This window comes from Xenopus laevis, chromosome 1S, assembly GCF_017654675.1.
Source record: "Xenopus laevis strain J_2021 chromosome 1S, Xenopus_laevis_v10.1, whole genome shotgun sequence".
Taxonomy (NCBI): Eukaryota; Metazoa; Chordata; class Amphibia; order Anura; family Pipidae; genus Xenopus; species Xenopus laevis.
In genome coordinates this window covers 111,212,484-111,234,340 of record NC_054372.1, presented here as the reverse complement: position 1 = coordinate 111,234,340, position 21,857 = coordinate 111,212,484, and the positions used below count along the sequence as shown (strand labels likewise).

General features: G+C 36.1%; 1 protein-coding gene across 18 annotated transcripts in view; it reads right to left on the bottom strand.

The window, feature by feature from the left end:
- The window catches only part of elavl2.S (ELAV like neuron-specific RNA binding protein 2 S homeolog), a 66,387-nt gene that overhangs the window by 3,720 nt on the left and 40,810 nt on the right, over window positions 1–21,857 (bottom strand). For 14 of the 18 annotated variants that reach the window (XM_041580092.1, XM_018243777.2, XM_018243779.2 and 11 more), the window contains 4 exons: window positions 17,218–17,321; window positions 16,220–16,373; window positions 6,390–6,615; window positions 922–963 (listed from right to left, as the gene is read on the bottom strand). In XM_041580092.1, the coding sequence (XP_041436026.1) occupies window positions 922–963; window positions 6,390–6,615; window positions 16,220–16,373; window positions 17,218–17,321 (526 nt within the window). The remainder of the gene's footprint in view (window positions 1–921; window positions 964–6,389; window positions 6,616–16,219; window positions 16,374–17,217; window positions 17,322–21,857) is intronic. The other 4 variants (XM_041580097.1, XM_018243781.2, XM_041580099.1 and 1 more) reach the window with 1 other exon arrangement.

Below are 21,857 nucleotides of genomic sequence, written 5' to 3'. Positions count from 1 at the left end.
TAAATTGACTATTCGCTAAAGGACTTTGGCCCAATGAAAGTATGTGGAAAGTTTCCCACAGGGGCATATATATTATATAAAGAGAATTTCTTTTCTTCCTGTAAAGAGACCCATGAAATATTGATCTGCAAGACTATTAAAATAAAATTTGATCGACTGGAAATATGCCCAGCTAGAAAGGGGTATATATTAGAGCTAAAACTAAAGATGTCACACTTGATATTCTAAGTTGTTAAATTACTTTATATTGCAGCATGTTCATTTAAAGAAAGTTTTTTAAAAATTCTAATCTCCAAAGGGGAAACTCCACCCAAAACCATTTTTGCATAAATGAAATTAATTCTAAGCAACTTTCCAATAAGTATTAAAATGCTTACATTGTTTTAAAAGTTATTTGTAAATGGAGCACTGGTAATATGCATGCATCCCTCTCTGGCTCTGAAGTTACCAACATTTACAAATAACTTTCAAGTGTCAATGATTTTACACATTTGGAAAAGGCTCTTAAAAATACTTGTTTCACACAGAGAATTGAAGGAAAAAAAAAAACCACCAAAACACAGGTTTCTGGGTGGAGTGACTCAAAATAGGCCCCTGAATGAACAAACCTTACACAGGCATTTATTTTGTGTTCCCGTGTGATGGCTTTTTTCTCCACATGAGATGCAATTTCCCACTGCACTGTGGTTCCATTGGTACAGGCCTCAGGAAAAAATAGGCTCTGTTAACTAAATTGTCCATGTTGTGAAATGCAGAAAAAAAAGCCAACACATGTAAATATGCCTGTGGATGAGGTCCTGTAGATGAACAATCATATCAGGCACACAGACATAGGATGGTGTGAAAAAAGAAAACCTTCCGAAAACAATGTAACAAGGAAATACATGGGGTGGTGGTACAGGGGAGATTACTACAGTTTACCTCTTTATTCCTCCATAAGCCATATTGAGCAGATTGTCCAACCTGCAAAACATTTAGCAGATTGTCTTAGAATATATTGCTCCCTTCATATTTAGAAAGGAACAGAAGGGTGTAAATTATTTTTATTTTAATAAAAATGTGCAGAGTGTGTCAAGGCAATATGGAATCAATATCTTGGCCTACCATCCCTAAGTATGCTTTACTTCACTTTGGATCGCTAGTTTTTTTTTTTTTGGTTTTTTTTTTTTAGACAGACAGCTAATGCATCTGAAGTCATTAACCAACAAGAAAATCTAAGGGCAATGGGACAATTAGAAGCAAAATCATGCCTTAAACTTCAGTGAGAATGAACTATAAATTTTCACTATTAGGGCCATTGGACATTTTTAGGTGTTTGGGTCACAAAATAAACAGCATTTCATATCTTGGAACAAAGGATTGTTGGTGAATGCGAAAGGGGACCGGTAACCCAGACATAAAATCTTCTTACTAAAAGTACTTTTAAATTAAATACAAAGCTGAAAATCTTTATCAAAACACACACACACACATATATATATATATATATATATATATATATATATATATATATATATATATATACATATACATATATATATATATATATATATACATATATATACATATATATATATATATACATATATACATATATATATATATATATATATATATATATATATATATATATATATTTATCTATATCTATATAATACACAAAAGCCATGAATATTCTGTAAATTATATCCTTATAAACGGTGAGTTCTGATGTCATCAGTTATAAACAGAGAGTTCTGATGTAATTTCTGTCACATGACTCATTGAAATTTGCGTATTATAATAAATAAAGTACCCCCAGTTCTAAAATATGAGGATATTAGAAGTTACCTCGGAGTTCCATGACCTGTATAAAAACACTCGGCCTTTGGCCTCGTGTTTTTATATGGTCATGAAACTCCTCGGTAACTTATAATATCCCTATATTTTACAAAAGGGGGTACTTTATTCACTATATATCTTTTATAAAAGGTATATAAAAATCTCCATTGTCAATCTTATATTGTCTGCCCCACCTCCATGCCCCCTTCCTCACAGTTTAACCGTGTTGCTAGTGCATGGGTATCAGGTCCCCCATTCTGGTGCATAAACAAGATTTTGGCATGATGCAAAGCTTGCCTTGATAAGCATTCACAAAACGGCGCCTGTCTGTTTGCTGTTATTGTGTAAACAAGGTTTAAATAATATATATAGTGTAACTTTTGCTCTTCTATTTGCCTGATTAATAGAAAATAATTTGGAAATATTTCTTAGGATGACAGGTCCCCTTTAAAGGGTCGGGGATTGGTGCCAAAATTAAGTCACTATTGTCTCCTATTTAACGCATCACATTTAGAAGAAGAAAAAAACCTAACACATTTCTGAAACAAGCCAGTCAGTAAAGACAAATTGCAGCATTCAACTATATAAACTATATATACACTTGGTTGTGTCAGCAGAGGGAAGAACACACAGAGTGTCCATTTTTGTTTAGTGCTTTTGCCAGTACAGAACATAAGACATATGTATAGGACTGCACCAAGTCTTGTTTATTAAAATGTACAGTTACATTTTCAATATTGCTGCATTATGACCTAAAATATGTCACTAGCAAAAAAGGTAGCATGCGGAAAACTAGAATTTAACAAGGAAATGTAATAAACATGCTTAGAAAGTCAGAACGACTAATCAAATGTTTCTTGAAAGACCAGTACATTTTACTTTCTGATTGGCTACTATGGGTTACTGGACCTGTAGGCAAAATTGTGCCTTTATTTCATTAGCCTTTTGAGAAGTAAACCCAATCAGTCTCAATCTTTTGTGTGTGCTGGCTCCCATAGGAACAAAGGAAGAATCTCAGGTTATTTGTTCAATACTGATCAGATGTAATTTCCACATACTGCACAAGTAAAAAGTCATTCTGCTTATTTGCAGAAGTTTGTCAGGCTTCGGCATTTGTGAATCTTGGCAATTCTCAAAACTTGCAGAAGTTGAATGGGCTACAGGACAGTTGAATAATGCAGTGTGTCTGTGGACTATCACAGAGGAAGGGTCAAGTCTTTGTCCAAAGCCAGACAGTTAAGTGAAAATTTTTATGATAGGTTCCCTGTAAGCAGGGTACACTTATATAAAGACACTCATTTGGTGAACATGGCTCTACCTTATGTCATTGGACAAAGGAGGTCTGAGTCTTGAATGAGGTTTCAAAAGTTGTCAATACTTGCTGTTGTCTGTTCTAAAGGAATATGCCTGACCCAACAATTGTTTTAGAATCAGTTATGCACCTCAGTTTGAATGAATATTTTCTATTGTAGGAGAGTTTAACTGTGTTTTTTTTGTTATTTAAAGGTGTGGTTCACTTTCACATTAACTTTTAGTATGTTATAGAATGACCAATTCTAAGCAACTTTCCAACTTAAAATTATTTTTTTATCGTTTTTGAAATATTTGCCTCTCTTCTGACTCTTTCCAACTTTCAAATGAGGGAAAATTACCCCATCTAAAAAAAACAGATGCACTATAAGGCTACACCTCTACCGTTACTACTACTTTTTATTACTCATCTTGATATTCAGGCCTCTCCTATTTATATTTCAGTCTCTTACTCAAATAAATGCATGGTATTCAGGCCTCTCCTATTTACATTTTAGTCTCTTACTCAAATCAATGCATGGTTGCTAGGGTAATTTGGACCCTAGCAACCAGTTTGCTGAAACTGCAAACTGGAGAGCTGCTAAATAAAAAGTTAAATAACTCAAAAACCACAAGTAATAAAAAATGAAAACCAATTGCAAATGGTCTCAGAATATCACTCTACTAATTATCTAATTATCTTGTTTTATAATATTTTTCCTGTATGTTCATCTTTTAATTAACACATCCATCTATAATTCAGTTATGCCTTGATAGCAGATTTATTAAAGGAGACACATAGGATAAATGAAAAAAAACAAACCAAATTTTGTAGGCAATTATGAGCAATATATGATGTTGCTTTTACATGGTGCTAAAAATGTACACCTTTAAATATAGCCTTTTTATTGGAGCTCCCTATAGATGTTCACTGGTCCCTGTTTCAAACGAGGGCTGGGCATGTCCTAACTGTCCCTGCCAGAAGCACAGTCCTGCAGTCAAACAAGCAAAGACAGGCTTCAGTTCCCCATCAGGTCCTGCTAGCTGCTGATTGTTTCATGTCCTACAGTGCAGTCGCCAGCTCCCCTGCACAGCCTGGGAATTCAGGGAGTAGGAATTGGAAGAGAAGGGAGGGATTATTAGGCTTTTTGCAGAAATATTCAATAATCAGCCTGAAACACGACTTTAAGAACAATTCTTCTATATCTAAATGAGTAGAATCCATTGTTATGTTTTTTGGGGTTTTTTGTTTTGGTTTTTTTTTTTTTTTTACACAACAACATGTCTCCTTTAGATGCAATTAGATTTTATATCAAAAACTACAGTGAAACCCATTTTATATTCCCTGATTTTAAGCTTACCCTCATTTTACATGTTTTGTGGTCCCACCTATACATTATGCATACATTTTTCTCATTTAAAATTTTCTAGGATTTTACACCATTTCAGAGGAGCTGAAATGTAAAATGGGGGTTCTACTACGCATCAATCCTTTTCAGTTTATTTTACTATGTTTAGGTGTTGTAATTTGTGGGTTTACAGCACACCATGTCTCATTTTTGCACTGAGAATGGCTAGAAAAAAAGCTGAAATGCTGGCTATGTATTCAATGCATCTTTATGAACAAGATATAATCATTTTCTTCAACACACAGGTAGCTGTATAACACGTATTAAAACATTGAATAATAAAATTATATCGATTTACACAAACATCTCCCACATAGATCTGAAGAAGTTATTGAATAAAAAGTCAGCTATGCAGAATATTTTTAACTACTTCACACTTGTCTTGAGCAGTAAAAGTAAAAAAAAAAGTAAAAAAAAGTCAACCTATAGGTGCTCCTACTTGAGCCAGTTAAATCTCAAGCAAATACAGTTCTACATGTCCACACCGATGCCACCGGACCGGTGATCCAGATTTCAGGCAACAAAAATCCAGTGCATGAGTTGCCCATGCGGACAAGTTGAGATAAAGGTATATCCGGCGTCTGAAGTCTCACACAGCAGAATTTTTTCAACCATCCTGATCGATTTCTGATTGAACTCCAATCAGATATTGGCCATAGACTCGAATTTTGGCCCAAATGCAAAGATAACTCACCACTATTTAGCTACCATATTTACTGTATGAAATACATGGCAGACAATATATACACTGCAACATACATGCGAATTTGAAAAAAGCAAAGATATATGTAATAAAAGAAAATAAAATCGCTCTACATTAGTAATCTGGTTAATGGATTTTCAATTAAAATTTTGATAACTTCAGCCTTGAAATTTTAATGGTTATTTGGTTACTATGGATTTATCACCCTAATCTTCCAGTTTGGAAAGCAGAATGAAGAAGAATAGTAGTAAAAAATCTGAACATAAAGTTTAAGTAAGAAAAGATAAAAACTGAATCAACACTGAAGCCTTAAGAGATCTAGTAATTTTGGGTGCTGGGGACCCAAGTTAGCATTTTTCAGTTACAGGAAAGGAGAACAGTTAGGCTATTAATTTAGAAAGCCGTCGACATAAACAAAGTGTTACTTAGAATAGGTCATTCTATAAAAGTTTGATAGACCAGATATTGTTTTATGGGCTCTTCCACATGAGCATTCTGGGCTGCGCTCCACTTTGTTCCGTTTCAATCCACAGGGGAGAAAAAGCCCAGGCACACTCAATTCCTCCTTAAAGGGCCCTCCTCTAGAGGACGCAACATGCTGCGTTTCAACTGCGTTTGACACTTACGCAGGTCATTGTGAGGATGAGAGAATACAGAAGAATCTGGCCCTGCACTCCCCTGCTGTTGAACGGATTGCTACGGAACGCAGGGCAATGCAGCCCAAAACCCTTGTGTGGAAGGAACCAAAATCAATAGTGTGGTGCTGTCTGAGTAGCTAAAATAATGGAGCTAAAATTGTAGTGCTTTGCATCCTTTTAAAGAGCAAGACATTTTTAAAACTTGAGATCACGTGATACAATGCATTTATTTTAAAAAATTTATTCTCTCCAACTAACGAAGTATAAATTCCCAAAACAAACAGTGGAGCCAGCCGAGGTGCTCCAAGCATTCCTGGAAGATTGGCAAGAGCAAATATCAAATATTTTTCAATTATAGAAGGAAAAGTTTTATTTTCATCCAAAAGTTGCTTTGAACTCATCTGAAACTACTGAATTAGAGATGCTATTTTAAAAGCACAGGCTTTTTAAGCTTCATTACACTTCCTCCCCCACCCCAAAACATATAAAAGAGACATTAACTTAAAATATTTTACACTGCATACTAACCTAAAACGTTGAGCCTGCTGAGCTAATGGTCCAGGGTACCTCCTGTTAGGGGACTGGTACAACTGAGATAGAATAGTGTGGTTTACTTTTTGGCTTGGATTGTTGGCAAACTTAACAGTTATTGGTTCTGTTGCTCCAGGCGGCTTTTGTCCATTCATCCCTTTGATTGCTTCTTCTGCCTCAATCCTCTTGTCAAAGCGTATAAAGCCAACCCCCCTTGAGACACCTGATTGTGCAAGATGAGATAGAATATTAAAAAAAATATCAAAATACAGATGTAGGGACACAGACAAAAAAAAAAAAAAAATCAGATAAATACAGGTCTTTCTTCAGTGTTGTATAAGCAATTAGCCATAAACGTCCACTACATATCACATACATATTCTCTTCACACGCTCAACATACCTTCGTCTGTGCTTTTAGTAATGTCAAAATGCAACTAAAGCAACTAAATTACAAAGCAATTATAGCAATTTATTAAGCATTATGACAGAGGGCTCAAAATCTGTTTGGACACATCTGGTATACAGCTTGATAGAAATGACTACACAGAACAGTCTTTTAAAGAGTATGGATGGTCTTCAAGAGTAAATGTGTAAAGAGCTTTATTATGCAAAGGGATTAATTCTTCATGTAAAAAAATTATTTTCTTAAAATATTTACAATAACTTTTTAAAGAAATTCTACCCATAATGAATTTAGAGTATATGCAAAATGTATACAAATTACACTTAAAATATTTAGGAATTTAAACAGTTGTATGCAAGGAATTGGGTGAGATAAATGCGGACAAATGCAATATTTTTAGATTTTCAGAAATTTCATAAAAACTGCTGCCTTTATTGTAGTTTTGCAGTAAGGTAGTTTGGAGTAGAAAGGCATAATTACCTATTTTTGCTTTGTCAGAATGTGTACTTTCCAAAAATATAGTTTTGGGGGTCTTTGTGCAGTTAGGTTGGTCTTGTGGCACATAATACACAGTCACGCGACTTTGATCATAGAAGGCGAATCGGCAGCGGAGAAGATTCATATGCACTATTTTTATTTGGGGGCCGTGCATGCCGGCTGCCTTGGTATATCTATGCATATTGGGCATCAAACTGTTCCATAAACCCTTGGCGTCAATATTTAGGGTGTTTTCCAGTTATATGTAAGAAATTGGGTGAGAAATGCGGCCAATTGCAATATTTTTAGGCAAATTTTAGAAATGTAAAAACTGCTGCCTTTATTGCCAGATTTAGGAAAGGTTTGCAGCTTGATGCTTTGAAGTAGAAAGTCATGCATACCCAATTTGGATTTGGGGGAATGTGTACTTACCGAAAATATATTGTATGGTTTTCTGGGATGAACACTATATTCTACTTTTGCCAACCACAAAACTATGTAAATGTGTTGATTTTGCAGTACTTGAAATGACAGACCATATGGGGTTTTTCATTTTGGGCCCCATATAGGGTAAACCTATAAATATTAGGCATAAAACAGTTCGGAGGACCCCAGGCTTTCATATTTGAGGTGATTTGTCATGCTATTTAAAAGTATATGTGGAAATACAATGCTGCAGGGTGAAAATTTTGAGGTGATTTTTGGAAATCACCACATTTAGGAAAGGTTTGTGGCTTGGTGCTTTAGAGTAGAAAGACATGCATACCCAATTTGGATTCGGGGGAACGTGTACTTTACAAAAATATATGGTTTTCTACGTTGAATATACTTTTCTCTACCTTTGTCATCCCAAAACTATGTAAATGTGTTGATTTTGCAGTATCTGGAATTACAGAACTGATAACTCAAATGGAGTGTCTACATTTTGGGGCTCCTATATGCCACATGCTAAGGTATACATACATATTGGGCATCAAACTATTTAGTGGACTCAAGGCAATCGTATTTAGGGTGTTTAACATTGGTACCAAATGATGTGTGGAAGATACAATACTATAGAATCTTTGATGTCATTTTTCAAAAAAATTAACCAATTTTTATAAAAAATTAACTTTAGGGAAGAATTGCAACTTGGTAGTTTGGTGTACATAGATATATTTACCCTTTCTGATTTGCCAGAGTCTGCTCTAATCATGCATAGTTTTCTAGGCTAAACCTTTTAGTGGAGTGTATGCCATTTTGTGGAGCAGTGCAGTGCATAGTACTTAGAAGCCTATAACTTTTTACAGAAGTGGAATTCTAGCATATTTAGAAAGCGGAGATTGTCCAGAAAAAAAAAAACACTAAAAGACCGCCCCCCCGGAAAGGCCCTTAAAGTAAAAGAGTACATAATTTCTAAAAACAGTAGATGTAGCAGTACATGTTCGCATTTAGGAAAAAATCGGTTGGCAGGAAAAGGGTTAAGTATAATATCCAAGGCTATTTCTAAAGCCATTAATAGAATCTGCTGTCATCACAACATTAGCAAACCACAGTGCCCTGTTAAGCATCAGCTTTGCTGCTACAAATGAAAGTTCAGTTTCATAAGTCTAAACACATGGTCCTAGGTTGTTTTGTTTGAAAATAAATAAAAAAAATAAAATCAATCCCCTTGTAAAACATTCATATTTAAATTATATTATTACTTTTTACCAATCTTGATGCACATCTCTGCACGCTCTCCAGCTTAATATCCTTTTTTTAGGATTGAGGCCACAAACTGCACTGCATACTAGAGGCGAGTCCTTACCAGGGTTTTCTAAAGGACAAAATTAGGTTTTTCACCTAATTTAGGTTTTTATTTAAATAAATATTTTTGAACTGTTTTTGTTCTCACTCTTTCTAGCTTTCAAATGGGAGTCATTAACCCCAGCAGCCAAAATACCATTGCTGTGAGGCAACAATGCGATTCTTAATTTTATTAATCAAACTTCCTAGGAAGTTCCTTACCTATCTAATCTCTTATTTGCAAACCACCTGCTGGGGTGCTAGCAACCAGACCCTTGATATACCAAAACGAAGAGATGCTAAACAGAAGATTAACAATTTAAAACAAACACACAATAGAAGAACTGATGTAAAGTCTCTGAATATCAAGGTTTCATTCATATTAAGGGCAGAGACAGTTTCCTCGTGAGGCAACTTCGGAAAATGAAGTGCTCAGAGTGGCATCCTGCCGGCGATTTAGATACTAGCTGGTGGGAAGGCAGTTCAGGGAGATTAGTCACACGAAGAAGAGGCGACTAAATCTCCCCAAATCTTCAAGTAGTCACTGAGTGAAACAGCCTAGAGTTACATTTATATTCTACCCATGTGCATAGCCTCGTTTCATCATCACTGAACCTCATTTCCCAATTTGTTGCCCCAGCAGTTGTAGTCAGCAATAAAATCTTGACGTTAATTAAGCCAGTAACAAACGGCACAGAGCTGTGTGAAGTACTTTATTGTCTAAGTTTATATAACTAAATGTAAGATTACCTATAACATGAAGCCTCCCTTTTCTTTCCATGTTAAAAATGTCACTTTCTACCCCAGTAACGTCAAGCGCTTGGGGTTTAGACAATCTCCCATGTCTTGGGAGTAGTGTAGTCTTTTAGTACTTGTAGATTATCATGGCGAGACGTAAAAACACAAAATAATGCTGCCACTAAACATTAATAATGTTTCCACTATTGTGATAACCATAGTTTCTTGCACAGGTTTGTCTTGGCCATTCAGTTTTATTCATCAATATGGACACTTTACATGTGCTTGGAAGCATACACTGTGTCCTCTAAAGATGGCCATAGATGTAAAAAGATCCGATCGTACGATCGGACTTTCCCATCTCCCGACCCGCCACTAACCATTCAGATCAAAAAGTCTTACCAGTCAGATTAGTTAAAGAACAGATCAGCAATGTTCTGCCCCTGACAGCAATCGTACAATATCTATGTCCAACCAAAGCTAGTGACAGTCTCCCACTGAAAATCGTACGATTGGCAATACACGCAGAGATATTATTGGCAGCCGACAAATTTTCTAACCTGTCCGATCGACCGATCTCCGCCGGACGAAAAATGTCGGGACTCTCCACACACGGTCCGAAAATCGTACGAATCCTCGATTCGTACGATTTTCGGACCGTGTGTGGAGAGTCCCGACATTTTTCGTCCGGCGGAGATCGGTCGATCGGACAGGTTAGAAAATTTGTCGATTCGTACGATTTTCGGACCGTGTGTGGAGAGTCCCGACATTTTTCATCCGGCGGAGATCGGTCGATCGGACAGGTTAGAAAATTTGTAGGCTGCCAATAATATCTCTGCGTGTATTGCCGATCGTACGATTTTCAGTGGGAGACTGTCACTAGCTTTGGTTGGACATAGATATCGTACGATTGCTGTCAGGGGCAGAACATTGCTGATCTGTTCTTTAACTAATCTGACTGGTAAGACTTTGATCTGAATGGTTAGTGGCGGGTCGGGAGATGGGAAAGTCCGATCGTACGATCGGATCTTTTTACATCTATGGCCAGCTTTAGAAGAAAAGGGGAATTTACAGATGAGATCTACTTGCATCAGTTATTGGTAGTATTGTATGTGGTCAGTGTGCGCAATGTATATATTTTTTTACAGTACTGAGGAATATGATTTTATGGTTATTAACACTACTGTATTGTGGATGCAAGGCATTATTATACCGGAGAGACTTTGTAAAGCTCGAATATAAGGGGCTGTCTCAAAGTCTGTAGGATGCAAAGAAGCTACGGTTTTGTCATTTCTTTGTTCTCTGCAATAAAACCGTATATTTGAGTTGATGGTTACAAATATGTATAAATCCATATTGAAAAAAAAAAAAAAAACCAAAACAAACATAGTAAAGTAGTCTTTCTGGAAAACCCCAGGAACCATGCAATCCAGATGAAAAAAAGATTTGTATTGATTACTCACCAAGTCTTTTCTCGAAGTCCTGTAACAGCACAGGAACATTAGGGTTAATGTGAACTACCCTCTAAGAAGCAAGCCAATTACATCATCCAAAAGACCAACAGAAGAAAGCCAAAACTTTTCCAGATGGTGGTGGGGTAACATTGGGAGGCACATTTATCAAATTATTATTTAAACTCCCTGAAATTCTAATATACTCTAAATTCGACTGGAGGGTTATTTAAGAAAAAAATCTAATATCTCAAATTCAGACTCATTTTACCGACCCGAAATCTCAAATTCAATCAAACTTGATTTGAGTTTTTTCTCTGAAAACAACTAATGTCAGGAAGACTCGAAACAGAGTTTGGATAATTCCCTAGTTGTGTTAAAAAAAAAAAAAAAATGCTTTAGTTCCTCATATTTATGGACCTAACTGTAAAACACAAGAGCCATGACTATCCTGTACATCCTTTTAAACATTGCTTAGTAATATCAGTTATAATCTGTGCTTAGCAAAGTAGTTTGTGTCACATGACAACTAAACTAGCGTAAAGTATGAGGATAACAATTCACCAGTCACGACCTGTTTAAAAGCATGAAAGTCATAGAACTTCTAAAATGCTTAGAACTTTATTTTCTATATCATTTACAATTTAGTACATAGGACAAGTGTTAGAAATCTGTTTAAGCTTCAAGTACTAAACAGGAGTGGGTTATTCTTTGGATCACGGACTAGGTTTTAAGAAGTCCACGTATAATGTTTAACGTATAGGGATTGGACAGCATTTGGCAGATCTCTCTGAAAGTCAAACTAACCAATAGTAACTATTCACATGGGGACGCAGAAACATATGCATGAGGTTAATATGCCAATCGGCTTGTTATTCACAAAAATCCAGTAGGGGCACTCAATTCAAAATGGATAAAAAGCGGGACTGTAAAACAATGTTCATGACATCAGTTATCAGACACGTTTGGTTTTCCAGACAAGAGATTTTTATTTAATTGCGGATCCTTGTGCTACCAATATGGATTTATGCAGTAAATACATGGTAAAAAAAATGCTTAAAAGTAGAGGATGCACCGAATCCACTATTTTGGATTTGGCTGAAGCCCGAATCCTAATTTGCATATGCAAATTAGTGCTGGGAAGGGGAAAACATTTTTTTACTTCGGTTTTGTGACAAAAAGTCCCGCAATTTCCCTACCCGCCCCTAATTTGCATATGCAAATTCGGATTGGCCGGGCAGAAGGATTCGGCCGAATCCCGAACCGAATCCTGGATTCGGTGCATCCTTACTTAATAGGATATGACCTTCCTTACTGAACATCACTGTTATAGCTAAACAGCAACACCAAAAAAAGAAAAAAAAAAAATATATAATATACTGTTGCCCTGCACTGGTACATCTGGTGTCTTTGCTTCAGAAACAATACTATAGGTTATATAAACAAGCTGTGTCACCATGTAGGCAACCATTCAAAGCTGAAAAAGGAGAAAAGGCACAGGTTAACAGATAAGCTCTGTAGTATACAATGGGATTCTACAGAGCTCATCTATTATCTGCTGTGTATCCTGTGCTCGTATGGTTGCCCCTATGCTTACAACAGCAGTTTTAGCAGTGTTTCTGGAACAAAACACCAGTTTTACCAGTGTAGGGCAACGGTACATCACAAAATCCACACCCCCCCCCTATATTTTCAGAACATATGACATTAGCCCAATATAGAACTAGTTTCAGGTTACATCAATTTAAATTCTACCCCCAACCAACTAATTTATCGACTATGGCACACAACTCCCAGCAAAAGTGAGCAGACACAGACAGCACTTAGAACAAAGAGCAAGTAGTTAGAAAAGAAGGGGATGCCAGAGAGATATGAGCGGTGAGGGTTGAGTGCAAGCGATACACAAATACATCAGAGCAGCAGTGGGAGTGGTGAGGAAATAGAGAGCAGGAGAGTGATGCATGGCAGCTGGCCATGCCAAACCAGCAGAAGTGTATGCTAGGAGAGCTATGCCAAATTATGTTCCATGTTTCAAAGTTATAAAAAGCTCATTCTGGAGTTCTTTCGTTAAAACATGGGGGACAGATTTATAAAAATGTGAGTGTACCACAAATTCACCCATTTTCTATGCATTCCAATGGGATTTTTTAGAAGCGTATTTATCAAATGATGACCTTAAACTTTCAGCCATTAATAAATAAGCTTCTAAACATCCCACAGGATGAATAGAAAGTGGGAATTTTTTTTGTGGTAAACTCACATTTTGATAAATTTAGCCCTTACTTTCAAAAAGCCGATACATTGGAAAATTTCCATTAATTGTTTTAGTTCTGAGAAGTATTGTAGCCAAAAAAATAAACGGAGAAAAAATAACTTCATTATGGGAAATATAACTGTAGCTTTCAATGGCTTATACCAAAGAACTGTTAAGTGAAACAGAAAGGTCAGTTAGCATTTGACATCTTTGAGTCTTCATACATGGAAAATCAGTGAAGAGTAACCAGATTTTACATGATCTTGGTTAAGTAGCTACAGCAATAGGAACTTCAAAGAAGCCAATTCTAGTGATTGCATGACATTTTCTGTGCATAGGATGATAAGAGGAATAGCTTTGCAAAAAAACCAAACAGCAACCAACCCTTTTCCTCATTTAAGACATGCCCAAAGGCTAAGACAGTGAAAAGATTTTATACAGCAAGAGTTCAATCCTAGTTATTTAAAAGAGTAGGGCATACACATAGTAGAAGCAATGTATCTTAACAGAAGCAAATACACATTGCAGTGTCTGCACTGCATAGGGGGAGGTAGGACCCTGCTCAAGAGAGTGTACAGTGCCTTCTCTTTATCCTATCATCCAACCAACTCAAGCCCTGCAAGAAACACTCCCTACTTTAGAAAAGTCAGATAAAATATCCTAAGTTTGCAGGACAGGAAAGTTGCGAGATGTTTCCAAAGGTGAGGGAAAGTAATAAAGCACCTTACATGTCGAAATTCTTGCAGATATATTCAAATGTTGCATTAAAGCAGCCCAAAAAAGACAAGACAGACTACTTGTCCCTCTCTAAGGGTTTCATACAAGTCAAGCCAACATAAATCGGTACAGTCCATTATTTTAAAGGTCCTGTAACTTTGTGTACTGGTACCCTAAGTTCTGACAAAGGCAACACCTGCAATATACCACACTAATATTCCCAACACCAATAATGTAGCCACTTAATTTTTCTGAAGCCGACCAAAGTTTCCTCTCAAGGTATGGGTTTCCTCCTCATGTGCCAGAACCCTAACAGGATATTTTCTTTTCATTGTCCTATTTGTTGTCTCCATCAATGATTCAGGCTTAGTTGAAAAAGCTGGGGCAAAAACAACATTGTTACAAAAAATTAACATGACTGAACAAAAAAAAAAAAGCCTTAGGGTAGAAGTTGACTGTGCGGCTCGAGCTCCTCCACTTCCTGTATATTCAGGACATCCGATACGCTGCATACATTTCGTCGTACTGTCGAGTCCTACCCTTAATGCTTATATTACAAGCCTGCACACTAAACGCTATATAAATCTAAAAGAATGGTAAGGGTAAAGTTTAACAATTGGTTGGCTAACTGTGCCTACTCTCAAAATGGTGATGGAGAATATGCTAGGAGAGGACACTAAACAAAAACTCTACAGAAATGGCTAGAGACACCAGGAATCAGGCAACAGTGGATTCTATGATCTGTATCACCCGCTTCAAGAGAAACAACAGCATTTTTTTAGCACAGAGTGCTGCCCTTTCAATGAAATAGAAAGCAATGTCAGAGAGCGTGAGGGGAGAATTTTGACTGCTGTGGGTCTCCTGTTAAATCACTGTACAAAAATGTTTTTATCTTTAGAATGGGTGCGCTCATGCCCTAAAGGTAACCAGTAGGGGAGGAATCCTAGTAGGTTGGCAAATCTTTGAAGAGATTCAGGTATGCACAATAATGGAATACATAATACCTAAAATTGAGTTATGCGCCTAAACTGTAAAATTACCGGCATTCAGCTCGCTATGAACACCATTAAGATGAAAAAAAATGCCGAAATGTCATAGTGAATACAATTTAAATAATCTTTATATAAAATAAGCCTCAAATCAAAATTTAAAAAAAAAATATATATTTCTTTAAAAATAGTTTTAGCTTTTTTGAATGTGCTGCACAGTATTTTTATGTAGAAGGCTTATTACTAAAACAACTGTAAATGTATTATAGCCCATAAAACTCCTTTCAAGTCTGTACCCTCCAGGGTGGAAATTACTCATATTTAGATGCCCTGACGTGCACTTGATAGACCTTAAAATAAACACTACACAAATACATTGACATTGTGTGCGCCAATATAATAAATGTGACCTTTAATGATAGATTAGAAAATACATTTCCACCAATACATGCCACTTCTTTGAGGATTAGGGCAAACTTCTGTGTGGAGCTTTGATCAGTTGCTTGCAATGTGTGAAAAACCCTTTAATAATCAATGCCCTCTGTGTTTTGAGAAATAAAGATTTCTGCTGTGGCTTAATTTAAAGGAACAGTGGTTGTGTGTGTGACCAAGCATAATTTGTTAATTAAGATTACTTACAAGAGGAATTAAGGTATGGCATTCTAAACAAACATTAAACAATGTATTTGTGACCTTTCTACTGTGTTAATTTACATTGGTTACCAGGTACTGTATCACAGAAAACCTGCAGATCAGGCAGGAATTGAGGTTCATATAAACAGTGCACCATTCAGTACAACACTTTCTGGATGCTAAATACTCATGTCAAGTTACTTCTGGCAAGCTTTATAAATGTTTAATTTAGAGTTAACAGTTATAATACGAACAGTAACAATGTAGCCGGTCATTCACAACTCTGTTTTAGAACAGTACACTTTCATACATTGGAACCAAAGCAAACTGATTACTATGGTATAAGGAAAAAATGTTGACAGACATTACTCACAACATTAACCAATACAAACTTACCAGTAACTTGGTCAACTAGAATTCGAGATGTAATAATGCGACCATATTGTGAGAAAAGCTGTTCCAACTCCTTTTGGGTCATGGTTTTTGGAAGCCCACTGACATACAAATTTGCATCCCTTATTGATGCGGAACTTGGTCTGGCATAAGATACCTATTGGATGAATGTGTTTTAAAGGTTTATCAAAAACACTGTTAATACTAAGTTACTAGTTTTAGTGTGGCACAATGAGAACAAATATCTTGTCATGAAAAGATTATGGGGGAGGGAACAGAACTGTGGGAAAAAAATGAGGCTATATCTTAAATATATATCTTGCTTTCAGATCACAGACCTTTATACAGAGACTATTTAAACTTTTATACTGTTAACCAAAATGTTTACTCTAAAAACCGTGACCTAGAGTGGCTTTACCATGAGAATATTTTTGCCACCAGTGCAGGGATATCCAGAAAAAACATTATCCAGAAAGCTTCAATTTACAGGTAGGTCATCTCCCATAGACAATTTGAATTAGTTTTTATATAGTATTTCCTTTTTTTCTGTGATAAGAAACCACCTAAAAGATAATTTAACATACACTGTTTCATATAACCAAAAAACAAAGTATTGTTTTTTGGTTACACGAGATTATAGTGCTTGTGGAATTGCTGCTATTTGTTGCGTTATACAGGTGTAACGTAATATATGTATAAATAAATAAAAGTTTGGGTTGTCAGCAGGGGGCTCTATGGTTCCTGATAAAGTGATACTAAGTCATGAAATGTGTGAAGTCTTGTGATCTTGTGATTTTAGCAAACATCAAACATGATTACATGACTAGTCCGGTGTATATACGTGACTACAGCAACATTCCTTCGTAGTTGCACATGAAAGTGTCTATGTGGTTACTTCCTCATCTTATACTTCTAATGTACAATAATCACAAGTCTTTGCCCACAAAAATGGTAAACGGGAATTTATCTAAAAATAAAGAAAAAAAATAATCTGAACCTACTTTAATTGTTTTGGTCTGGAGTCTCAGTCCATTCAGCGTACTGATAGCCTTCTCAGCATCCTTAGGGTCAATGTAGTTCACAAAGCCATAGCCCAAGCTTTGTCCTAATTTAACAAAAAAAATAAAAAAAAATTAAAATAAATAATTTGTTGCTACAAGCCATTAGAGGGAATAATGTACACTTACTATAAAATACGTAAATCTTTTTGAAAATGCACAAAGCTAGGTGTAAAGTTTAGGTCACTAAACTTTAAGGTGACCTTGAATATCTTTACTTCAAGTTAAGAGAACAATATTTCTTATGGTGTGGGACGAATTATCCAGAATGTTTAGGACCTGGTGTTCTCGAACATGGAGAGCAGAGATCTGAATAAATCATAAAAATTCAGCACATTTTGCTTGGTGAGTGCCATCTGATTTCTCTTTGTTATTGCTACATGTATGGAACTGAAGAGCAGCAAAGTTCCCAGATAGAGAACCACAGTATTTAACCCATGGAGGTAGGATTCTATTGAAGTTTGTTCTCAAACATGGAGCCTGATACCATGAGGCTAAACATATTTAAAAAAAAAAAAAAATAGAATTTTATTTTATGATAGCTAAGTAGTCATCATGTACAAATCTTATTACAGATAAATAAGTGTAAAGTAAAGGTTTGTTTAATTAGGGAACAACAGGAATTCCCATTCCCCTATTTTCTGAAAAAAGCTTTCCTGAGAAAGTCAGTTATAATGCAAAAGTCTTCAGCGACCTTGCAAAGTACCAACCGTAAATACATACTGTATAATTATTTTTTTTATACAGAGTTTAGTCACAAACATAACCAGAAGCATTACATTTGAAGCTAAACCTAGGTGGCTAATAAAACAATCAATGGTATAAGGTGCTGCACTGGAAAAAAATGGTTTAGCAATGGTAATTTGATCTAGACTTAATTTCAACAGTAAATCTGAAAACAGCTTTAGATTTGTGGTGCAGTTCCCTTACTGGCTGCTCATGGCTTGTACCAAAACTACACGGGCAGATTGTTGGTGCTCTGAACGATCATTTCAGCTTAAAGGACAGGTCAACCCAAAAAAATTTGCCTGATAAAATAATTCTAAGCAACTTCGCAATATACATGACTACCGGTACCCATTTTCTATGTTTTTTTTTAGTTATTTGTAGACGCATTGCTATTCAAAGCAATGTGTATCTGTCCCTTTCAATTCTCTGAAACAATGTAACATAAACCAACAGATTAACAGCCCTGTCTTGCTGGGGAGACTGGCTTTTGCAACATTTATATACTATAAATATAAAACTATAACCCTGAACAATGTAGGTCTCTATAAAAATATATTGCATAAAACTGATATGTAAAACCCTGCTTCATCGAAAGAAACCATTTTCATAATATACTTTTTCAGTAGTACGTGCCATTGGGTTCACTGTGCACACAAACAAGCCATACATGTTCGGTCACATGAGCAAATCAGACAGAGTTGTGTCTTTTGCTTACACACTTCTTCCTTTTACAGTTAGATCTGTAGTATTTCTGGTCAGGTGATCTCTGACGCAGCACACAGACCATCACAAAATGGTGGTTCAAGGTAAGAAGTGTAAAAGGGCAATATTTACTTATATATTATATATATACCAGTTTGCCAAGATTTTGTAATATGCCACTTGGTTTGATATAAATTGTTGTTTAAGTATTCATTTTAGGGGTATATATTTCCTTAAAAAAGTAACAACCAGGAGTTAAGCAAATGCTGTTTTCAACAGCAACTACATTTACAAATAAAGCACTAACAATAATTAAATTCATATTATAAAGTTGCTTATAATTGTGTTTTATTAGGCAAAAATTTGGATTGACATGTCCTTTTAATCATTTGAACAAATGATTCACACATCCATGGTATATGTAAGGAAATCTTGGTCATATCTACATTAAACATCAAAAAAAAAAAAAAAAAGTTAGTTAGTACACATTGAAATTTTTTTTATATCATCACATCAATCAATCAAGTCCCGGGTGCTCTTCAAAAAAGAGCATGTATAGATGTAATTAGGAGCACTCACGGGTATCGTGAAATAGAGATTTTTATTGTAGTTTTACAGACTACCCCACATCAACGCGTTTCGGTTCTCTCTGAACAGTCGTCAGTTTCCGTTCTCTCTGAACCATGGTCCGGATGCATCCTGACGACGGTTTAGAGAGAACCGAAACGCGTTGATGTGGGGTAGTCTGTAAAACTACAATAAAAATCTCTATTTCACGATACCCGTGAGTGCTCCTAATTACATACATATACACTCATATATATTGATAAAGGTCTTAGAGAAAGACCGAAACGTTGGCCGGTTCCTGTTTTAAAATTTATTTAATAAACATGAAGTTTTAATTGTGTGTGTATGTATGTATGTATATATATATATATATATATATATATATATATATATATATATATATATATATATATATATATATATATATTTATTTATTTATATTGGATAATGTACCCCCTATGGTAATTTATAAAGATATTATGTTACCGAGGAGTTATGTGACCATATAAAAGCACGAGGCCGAAGGCCGAGTGCTTTTATACAGGTCACATAACTCTGAGGTGACTTCTAATATCTTTATAAATTATAGCAGGGGGTACATTATAATCTACATTTTCTGGGTGCAGTGTCTTGATTCCTAAAGATGTCTGGCTCTGTTCTGCCCTTGCCTTCTTGCCTGCCACAGGTGATGTAATAGGAGAAAGGACTGGAGACTGAGGTAGGAGTGTAAGTTGAGAGGGAGGTTATGTGAAAATTGGGAGAGTTGGTGAGAAGGAATGGAGAGAGACCATGTGAGGGGGAGGGAGACCCAGCGAGGGGGCTAGACAGAACCGACACAGAGATACAGGGAGTCAAATGTGAGACTGTGTCAGTGCAAAACGCTTCCCATCCCTCCTGCCAGCCCCTCCCCATCGGCAATGAGTTTCAGAGCATCACCGGTTAAATGGGAAGGAGCTAGAATGAGCCTGTCAGCCAGCACGGACTGACACAGAAAACCAGCATACCTGCTGCAACCGCTCCGCTCAGCACCTCTTTGATAATTACTCCTCCCCCTCCCCAATGAATTTCCCCGCACTAATAACAAGGGGAGGGAGATAAGAGCAGACATGGATCAGCAGGGGGAGCACATGAGACGGAAGCTATGAGGGGCCATATCTGAGAGGGAGTCAGAGGAAAGGAGCGCACTGTGCTGTAAGTAAAATCTGAGCCTGCGAGTCAGACTGGAGGGGGGAAGCGTGTAGGGAGAGCTGCAGGGAGAGAGCAGCGGCGGAAGTGATGTAACATATAAACGGCGCGTTCTGATGTCAGAGCGCGCCGTTTATAGGGATATAATTTACAGTCTGGTCCCATAGGGAAATGACCAGACTGTATAAAATAAGGAGCGGAAGAGCAAGTTATTTCTAAGACTTTGCGATTTTCCAGTTTAATTTGTCTTGGTGTTTTTTATTTCAAAGTATACCATGGATTTTATTTTTTAAAAGAAATTTATGTTACTGGTCCTTTAACCGATTACCGACTTGCTCAAAAAATTAATAGTTAATTTCACACATGAAATCTGCCCATAAATGGCCTTCCACTTTTTATATACCCATTTAAAAATGTTCAAAGATCTCTGCACATATATATTCCTATTTACTATTTTGTCCTTTTGACACAAATTAAATTAGAATATATGGGAATTTTCTTTGTGGCACCTTTTTTCTGCTTTGGGGCTACCAATAAAACATGCTTTCCCTCAATTTCAAGTCAAATGCTGGTTCTAAAAAAAAGCCATAAGAATGTATAGAAAGTGTTTAGTTTGTGGTTAGCTCTAATTTCACGCTTTAATAAATCTGTCCCGTAATTTATAGGCGCTCACAAAAGTTAAAATTTAACTCATATTTTTAAACTTAAATTTTGTAAGAACAGCAAAAGAAGAAAAAAAAAAGTCTACTCTTAAAATTTTTTTAATGTCCAAATCACCAGACATTTGACACAGGTATTCTGTTGTGTTTCCATGACTGGTGTGCCATACTATTCTGGGGACTTCTCATGCAGTTTTGTAATCTAATCCACATTAAGCCCTCTAACTCAATTTCTCTCTTTACCAAGGGACATGAGAGGAAGATACTATAATGTGCAAGTTTTGAGCAGATTTGCAGCTTGGTCTCTGTATGCTGCATAGTTGGTAATACTGTTCATACAGATTAATGATTCACAAGATGTCCAGCATTTACTTTGCTCCCAGAAAGAAACATGTGGCACAAACTACTTTGAAGTGGAAATTTCTAGTCAATCTTCAGAAATCCTGCAAAAATTTGAAGCTTGATCGTTTGAAGTAGAAAAGACCTTTTCCAGTTTTCCAAATAAAAGCTTTGTTTCCACTGCATGAATGGTACAGCTTTTCTAGTCAAACCAAGAGCTCCCCCAAGAAATACCACTAAAGCTAAAGAGCAGGCATATTATTAAATAATAGCTTGGAAGTTAAAGTAACAAATGTCAGCTAGTAACTGTTGAAATGTATTTATTTGACCAACAATATCTGGAGAAATAAGTTATTTTGTAAATCATTATGTAAAAATGAAAATAAAACGTGCCAACAGAAA